At 41.9% G+C, this 9,070-nt stretch overlaps 1 protein-coding gene across 1 annotated transcript; it reads left to right on the top strand.

The window, feature by feature from the left end:
• The first annotated feature begins 1,016 nt into the window (after nt 1-1,016).
• On the top strand, nt 1,017-4,739 carry LOC126593752 (probable inactive receptor kinase At2g26730). Its single transcript, XM_050259870.1, has 2 exons — nt 1,017-2,598; nt 3,659-4,739. The coding sequence occupies exons 1-2, from the start codon at nt 1,296-1,298 to the stop codon at nt 4,324-4,326; spliced, it is 1,971 nt and encodes a 656-aa protein (XP_050115827.1). The 5' UTR covers nt 1,017-1,295; the 3' UTR covers nt 4,327-4,739.
• The last annotated feature ends 4,331 nt before the right edge of the window (nt 4,740-9,070 follow it).

The raw sequence follows: 9,070 nt of genomic DNA, 5'->3' as shown, positions 1-9,070 counted from the left end.
AAGTCGATGTTCATCCTTTTCGAGATCTTATTTGGAGGAATTTGAGTCATATCAAATGAGTTGAAGAAATTACTTTGTATCGAAATTAAAATAGTTTTGGTTAATGTGGAAATTTTCAGGTTGGAAATTTTCAGGTCGACGGGCCGAGGGCCCACTCTAACAACACCGATACTGTCCCCACTTAACCACATGCACAATCCTCAGGTGTGGGGTTTTATCACAAAATGCCTCGATGTTAGTTAGAGAGGGGTATTTCTATTTAAAGCACTATTCTCTTCTCTCTCTGTCCGATGTGGGACTGGGGTTCCAACAATCGGGTTCCAACACTCCCCTGCATGTGAGATCCCACTTATGGGTCACACGTAAATTTCCACACATCGGCAACCACGTGGAGCCATGTTGGGACTCACCCAATCACGCGGGGCCAATGGGGACCCACCCAAACACGTGGCAGTACGGGTTTCCACACATCGGCAACCACGTGGAGCCATGTCGGGACTCACCCAATCACGCGGGGCCAATGGGGACCCACCCAATCACGTGGCAGTATGGGCCCGCCTCCTCGCTCTGATACCATGTGGAAATTTTCAGGTCGACGGGCCGATGGCCCACTCTAACAACACCGATACTGTCCACACTTAACCACCTGCACAATCATTAGGTGTGAGATTTTATCACAAAAGACCTCGATGTTAGTTAGAGAGGGATATTTCTATTTAAAGCACTCTTCTCTTCTCCCTCTGTCCGATGTGGGACTGGGGTTCCAACAGTTAATTTAGAAGTGCGATTACTTTTATTTTTTTAATAAATACGAATTTTCAGCTGTCTTCCATATTTTGTTCTTCGGGCAGGCCAAGCTGAATACTGTCGCCAAAGCTGCCACTCGTGAGTGCCGCCAAAACCACGCGCCTACAGCAAACCGTAGCAAAAAACTCCAAAACCCTTAACGAAACGTTTTTATTGATAAATAATCCAATACATTCAGCCCCATAAATTAGTAATAAAAACGTTTCCAGTCCCTGACAGCGCACCAATCCACACCACACCACACCATATGAGCTTCTGTTTTCTTCCAGCTTTACTTTCACTTTTCTCCCTCGTGATACCTCAAATCCCCCCTCTCTCTCCTCCCTCACACCACTCACTGCTCTCTCTCTCTCATGGGTATTCGCCGGAAACCCATTCACCGCCGTCTACAGAACCGCCGGCAAACGACCTATTGCTTCGGTCCAAACCCCTGTTGAAACAACGTCCACTTTTCTTCTTCCTTTTATGTGTATTTTATTTTTAGAAATATGATGGCAGTGAGTTTTAGTGCTGCTACTGTGGTGGGTTTTGTTCTGATTACGCTTCTGTCACTGAGTGGCGAGCGAGTCAACTCGGAGCCGATTCAGGACAAGCAAGCCCTCCTTGCGTTTCTGTCCCAGACTCCACATGCTAACCGGGTCCAATGGAACGCGTCGGTTTCGGCCTGCACCTGGGTCGGAATCAAATGCGACGACAACCAGTCCTACGTCTACTCCCTCCGCCTCCCGGGTGTCGGCCTCGTCGGGCCCGTCCCGCCCAACACGCTCGGCCGGCTGACTCAGCTTCGGGTTCTCAGTCTCCGTTCTAACCGACTCTCCGGTCCCATCCCTGCCGATTTCTCCAACCTAACTCTGCTCCGCAGTCTCTACCTCCAGGGGAATCAATTATCGGGTGACTTTCCGACCGGGCTGACCCAGTTGGAGCGGTTGAACAGGCTCGTTCTCAGCTCCAACAACTTCACCGGTCCGATTCCATTTGCCGTCAGCAACCTGACCCACCTGACCGTACTCTATCTTGAAAACAATGGTTTCTCAGGCAAGCTGCCGAACATCCAGGCTCCCAATCTGACCAACTTCAACGTTTCAAACAACCAACTCAACGGCTCGATCCCGCAATCGCTATCAAAATTCCCCGCCTCCGCATTCTCTGGAAACTTAGATCTTTGCGGTGGCCCGCTTAAGGCGTGCAACCCATTTTTCCCTGCTCCCGCTCCGTCGCCCGAGTCCCCGCCCATAATCCCAGTCCACAAAAAGTCCAAGAAGCTCTCTACCGCCGCCATTGTCGCCATCGCCGTGGGGTCCGCTCTAGCCCTGTTCCTACTCCTCCTCGTACTCTTCCTCTGCCTCCGGAAACGGCGCCGACAGCAGCCGGCGAAGGCGCCAAAGCCACCTGTGGCCACACGGTCGGTAGAGACGGAGGCTGGAACATCATCCTCGAAAGACGACATCACGGGCGGGTCCACCGAGGCGGAGAGAAACAAACTTGTGTTCTTCAACGGCGGAGTTTACAGCTTCGATTTGGAGGACTTGTTGAGAGCGTCGGCTGAGGTTTTGGGGAAGGGAAGCGTGGGGACGTCGTACAAGGCGGTGCTGGAGGAAGGGACGACGGTGGTGGTGAAGCGGCTTAAGGACGTGGTGGTTACGAAGAGAGAGTTCGAGATGACAATGGAGGTTCTGGGGAAGATTAAGCACGACAATGTGGTGCCCCTGCGCGCGTTTTACTTCTCGAAGGACGAGAAATTGCTCGTCTCCGATTACATGTCCGCCGGCAGCTTGTCTGCCCTTCTCCACGGTACGATTTCGATTCCTAATTTCCTCTTAATTTTTCCATTTTTTAATTATTCAATTTAATGCTGATTATTTTTTATATAATTAAAACTTAATTGGTTTAATCCGAGGGAATAAATGTAGTTCTCGTAGGTATAATTTCATAGAAAATTAGCATCTGGGTTTTTTTTTTTTTTAATTCTTCAGTTTCTGGATTTTCTAATCGGCGGTGAGTGCGCTGAATTCACTGGGATATTGCCGTTTCTGTACAAACATTCTTAGGCCGGTTTCCTATTTGTTTTTTTCACCAAAAACGGCTTTATAAATTAGCAATTAAAAAGGGTTTTGCAAAAATAAAATATGTGCTTATTTTAAAAATTATAATCTCTGGACATTAACTTTTAAATTTAGCAAAATTACTTTAATAAAAACCGGATTAAAAACGGAGTCAATTTTTTATAAATATTTTTAATTTCTATAATACGTTTTAAAAAATCATTACTTAATGCACGGCAGAAATAAGTTGTCGAACAAACCGCAGCAATTTAAAGCCATAAGCATAAATGTTTTTATTTTTCGTTTTTAGAGCAAAATATAAAAAAAAATGGATATAAAAAGAGAAACATGAAGTTCCCGTCATGATTCACCATGGACCATGGTGGTCTGGTCACCGACATTATTTCACTTTTCTCTTTTATTTTCTGGGCAAAGGCTTTTACTTCTTTTTAGGAAAAGGTAAAAGATACCTAACAAAATTAAAATTAAAAATAAACAAGTAGTTCATTAAAGTTACGAACAATTCGATGCAAATATGCGTTAGATCAGTTAGTCATGCGAGTTTGCGCTTCTGTCCTCTGGATTTCATTCGCCTCTTATAAATTAAGAGAAAAATTTACCTATGCTTGACACGTTAATGTGATGTTTTAAATCAATTTTGCGTGCATATGATAATATTTGAGAATTGTTATTAGATACTTTTCTTTTTAATTATCAAAAACCTGGAATGCTAAATAAAAATTTCTTAATATTTTATTAATTAATTGATTTAAAATACCGTTACAAACATCTTATAATATAATTCACAGGGAGTAGAGGCTCGGGCCGGACGCCACTAGACTGGGACAACCGCATGAAAATAGCGCTGAGCGCGGCAAGAGGAATAGCGCACCTCCACGTGTCAGGCAAGGTGGTCCACGGCAACATTAAATCCTCCAACATCCTGCTCCGGCCCGACAACGACGCATCCGTTTCCGACTTCGGGCTCAACCCGCTCTTCGGGACTTCCACGCCGCCGAACCGGGTGGCGGGATACCGCGCGCCGGAGGTGGTGGAGACCCGGAAGGTCACGTTCAAATCCGACGTGTACAGTTTTGGCGTGTTGCTGCTGGAGCTGTTAACCGGGAAAGCGCCCAATCAGGCGTCGCTGGGTGAGGAGGGGATCGATTTGCCACGGTGGGTGCAGTCGGTGGTAAGGGAGGAGTGGACGGCGGAGGTCTTCGACGTGGAGCTGATGAGGTACCACAACATCGAGGAGGAGATGGTGCAGCTTTTACAGATCGCCATGGCGTGCGTTTCCACGGTACCCGATCAAAGACCCGCAATGCAGGAGGTGGTCCGTATGATCGAAGATATGAACCGGGCCGAGACCGATGACGGGTTACGACAGTCGTCCGATGATCCTTCGAAAGGATCGGACGGTCATACACCTCCCGGTGGGTCGAGGACCCCACCCAGCGTCACACCCACGCCTTAAAGAATAATCTCGATTTAAAAAAGAAAAAAAAAAGAAGAAAAAATTGTGAAGGATCGGAAACGGAAGGACATAAGGCAATGTTGTGTATTTGTGGTGGGCCCAATATCTGTTTCTTTTTTTGGAATATTTTTTTTTTTAATTGTGGCAATTATTTTTACGGGTGGGACGTGGGAGGGAGGGTTTAAATTGTTTATGAAGTTTTCGGGGGTGGGGCCCGTGAGGGAGTTCCATGAGCTGATTGGAACTGACCATTCGATGGACTTTTGGTTTTTATTTTTATTGTTTTTAATTTTATGATTCAGAATTTCTGTCTCGTTACACATGGCTCCTTGTTGTTTTTATGTGTACTTTTTTATTGGTCCTTTTTTTGTTTTATTGGAATCCAGCTCCTGCAGCCAACTTTTTTTGAAAAATTCTCCTAAAAATATTCTTATTGAATTCTGGCCCATTACTCAAAACAAAAACGCCCTTATCTGATTAACAAGGTTCTCCCTTTTAAGAGGGATGGGAGATAAATATCTCTCGTAAAGAGTCTTACAATTGTTTTAAGATATTTTCACGATTCAAATCTGTAATCATTAAGTCGTAAAGAAGTAATTTTTCTGTTGCGTCAATGTTCGCGCTGGAAAGAAAATAAAAGGACAGTATTTGGTTACAAATTACGGAGCTATTCTTCTTTTCTTGGTGACGTAAGACGCTTACGTCATAATTGGAATTGTTAATCATCTTTGTAGTGAGTTAATCAATTCTTATTCATTTTCAAATTTGTTTTGTTATCTATGTGTGTAAATTAAATCGTTGGTAACAAATAACACATTCACAATTGATCGTTAAATTGAATAAATTTTTTAGATATGTCATTTGTACAGTAATAATGTGTCCTTGTAGAAAGATTAACTTGTTACATGTAAAGAGTTAAGTAGTGTGCAAAAAAAACAGGATAGTGCTATTCACATACTTTTTTTTTACTTCTTAGATCCTTTTTTTAATTTTTTTATTGATATTTTTCAATTCATTTTATCTGACGGTTATAAATTAAGAGTGGTGTGTAAGAAGTGAAAATGAATGTGTGGATAGCACTACAAAAAAAAACTTATAGGCCATTATGACTTATTTCAATTCAATAACATTACAATAGCGCATCCATCTTACAAAAGTGCTGATTAAGGAAGAGGCTCCATGATTGTATGATTAATTGAAAATAGGATTTTTATCTAACTGTTGACCCTAGAAACTACAAAGCCTACGTGGCGCGCAGGTCGAGTAATCTATAAGCTAACTACGTCCTTCGGTGATTGCGGGGCGTGCCAACTCGTCGGCCGAGGAGTAAATTTGTTGATGTTGCGTTGGGTGCGCGGCTGACTTCTGCGTCTTGCGATTGCGGCCGAGAAAGGAACACGTCTCGGCCTCTTGGGCTCTCGAACCTGAAGACAAGGTTACTATTTTTACGAGGTTCAATATCAAATTCGGCTTTCAACGTGCCGAATGTAATCACTTGTAACACCTCGCTTCGCCGAGAAGACTGATGAGATGACCTCGACCAATAAGGATTCAGAAATCCTTCTCGACCGAGACTTGGATAGGTAATCAATCGTTCTCGCCGCAGTGCTGTTGATGCCAACGGAAGATACTGCGAGACCGACTGAGTCTACGGTGACAGAGCTATCTATGCCGACTTAAGATATCACCGGTTGCTTCCACAGTGCTGTTGATGCCAACGGAAGATGTGTCAGCAAAAAAGGAAAAAGAAAAAATCACAAGTTGTGAGAGTTTGCGCATGACAATTTTGTATTGATTTGCAGGGGCTCTCTTGAATGTGCACTGAGCCTTGTATTTATAGGGTTGGATATCTGCTTGGCATGTGTTGTAAAGGTGCCGCCAACATCAAGGCTTCCTCCTTCATAACAATCTCTTGCAAAACAAAAGATTGTTATGCTTTATCGCTTACCAGCACAAATATCAATTATAAAGACGACACTACCTCGTGCTAATTAATAATAATTAATAGCATATATCTTTTGTGCTGATAAGAACTCTGACTTGAAATAGGCCAAAGATATGCATGCATAGCTGACCAAGCGAGCACACGTGGAAGTCATCAACGGTTGAAATAAAAACCCCAAAATTCCAAGAGTGCAGGCCATTTGATGATCATGATTCATCAATTGCCTTCCACGTGGAGTCCATCAAAGTGTTTCCTTTGAATGCTGTGATTTATCCATGCAAACCATTTGAACTGTATCTCCGTTGGAAATATGATTTGTTTCGTCTGGATATAGCCAATATTAGGCTCAGATAATCCAATATTTATTAAGAGATAATATTATGATAAAAATCACAATATTATACCCTAATAAAAAGGGAAAATTATCTCAATCACTTTATCATCTCACGGTCTAGAACTTTACTCATCTAACGGCTTTGAATGCACGGGCCAATAGTGTAAATTTGGGTCCAAACACTAACATAGTCATTAAAATTGGCTTAACTCCTCATTTTAGTCTCTGAGATATAAAATCGATAGAAATCGTCTTGAAATTAGTCACCGACAATCCTTTTGGCTTTCATGTGTGAAATCTCCATTAAATTAAGAATATATGTGTCAAATTAACCCCACCTCTTGAACTAGCAGTTTCTTCAACTTAACGGATATTTTCACATAATGATCAAAATGATCGACGGTGGACAATCTCAGAAACCATTTCTATCGATTTTAAATCTCAAAGGTCAAAATGAAGAATTATATAAGTCTCAGGTACCATTTTTGAACTAAAAAGACCTTGAAAATGTTGTTATAATGGAATGCCGTAGCTCTATGAATACTCACAGCGGCATCGCATTCTCTTCATAATTGTATGCCACACCACCTACGGTGTGCCAAGTGGTTATTAATGAAGCAGCTCAATGATTGAAAATCAGCACCGTCGAGTCCGGAATCGGCGGTGTAGGAGGTCGCTGTGATGGTATATGGGGGGATAGATTGCCACGTGGCTCAGCATTTGTCCCTTTATCTGTGGATCGTGTGAAGGAATAGTGACAGCCTGGCCAGCTTTCTCTTTTTACTTCTTTTTATCGCCTGACCGACTGAGTTGAAGAAAAGAGTGAGTTTTGACCTCTAGGAAAAATCTCAGCCGTTGATTCGCATGATAAACAGAGGCCCCACCTCTCCCATGCGTCAATCTCCATCCGTCCATCTGGGTCGAGGGTCCTTTGGGACCCAACTTTGTTCATTAATCCTCCTTTCGTCTTTTTCTATCTTCCTCCAGAAGCCCCACGCCTTGCTCTTCACGCGCCCTTGTGTTTCGTCACTCGCCTACTCGCTAATGTAATATCTCTGTATAAAACGGGTGTATTTAAAAACGTTAGACCACTGCTTTCATTGGAAAAATTACTCTCAAATTAATGAAATTTCTAACTTCTATCTTTCATCAATATGTTTTATTGATCATACAAAATAAAAAATAATGATAGTACTTATGCAACTTACCACAGCGTGACATCATGTTTGTACAAAATGTGAGAGGTCTCAGGTTTGATGTTCTGAGTTGGTGCGTCTGCTTGATTATGATCACGAGCTGGATGAAATTCTCTATAACATTTTCAAGCTACAAAATAATGGATAACCGTAACTTACCACTAGTTGTTTTCATTTTTTTTAAAAAAAAAAGAAGACATATTGTTCGTACTCAATGACGTGAATCTTGAACAAAAATTCTCCAATTTTAAATGTCTTTGACAAATAAACACTAATTTATGCGTTAAGAGACGTTTTTTATCATGTGCACTCACTACGACTTAAATTGAAAAGGCTCAACCAAAATCCTTTAGTTTTCGTACCAATTCGTTTCATTTATATGATTATGCTAATTTTACTTCGGCTATTGACTTAAAACAAATAAAAAATATTTACTTCAGCTATTAACCTAAAAAATACAAGAGAAATGCTAAGAAAACTCTCTTAAAGTTGAACTCTCTGTCACTCACTGTTTTACGTCAATTCTAGTGCCAACCTTATAATTCTTTGTGTCAAAAAACATGAATGATGGAGAGTTTATGAAGAACCCCACTTTTAACAGAGTCTCCTTAGTATTTCTCAAACACTATATGCCTACTCAACTCATCCATAATCCACTGATATTCTAAAGAATCCTCAACTCCTAATCTTCTTTGTAAATTGCTAATTGGTCAACTGTTGAGAACTAAATATGATTACTCTAAGGGCTGGTTTGGTATTGCTGTGCTTTGAAAAAAAAAAACTGATTCTGCTGTACTGTGAGAATAAACTCATTTTTACTGCTTCACATTTTCAGTTTTTTTTTTCATTCAAAACTGTGAAAATAAGCTGTTTTTAAGTGTTTACCAAACACCTTTTTAAGCTCAGTTTTTTTTTTTATACCTATTTTTTTTAAAATCATCTAAGTACTAAACTAGAGGTCGCACTTGGTGCGATAGCAAGTGCCTTCGCCCATGAACGGTAGGTCTCGGGTTCGAGACTTGGGAGCAGCCTCTCCATAAAATGGGGGTAAAGCTAGCCGACATTAATCTCTCCCAAATCCTGTGTAAAACGGGAATCTTGTGCACTGGGTACGACCTAAGTACCAAACTAGTACTAACTCAACCGTGAGAACAAAATTACCGTCCAAATATGTGTAGGTCAAAGCACGCACGTGCCTCCTTCGGAAAGCCACAATTTTCATGGTTTTGATGCACCGAAAGTTGGACGCCAGCAGCTTGTGGTCGCAAA

Source organism: Malus sylvestris, chromosome 2 (assembly GCF_916048215.2).
Source record: "Malus sylvestris chromosome 2, drMalSylv7.2, whole genome shotgun sequence".
Lineage (NCBI taxonomy): Eukaryota > Viridiplantae > Streptophyta > Magnoliopsida > Rosales > Rosaceae > Malus > Malus sylvestris.
Note: the sequence above shows the minus strand (reverse complement) of the source record. Positions and strands in the feature narration are given on the sequence as shown.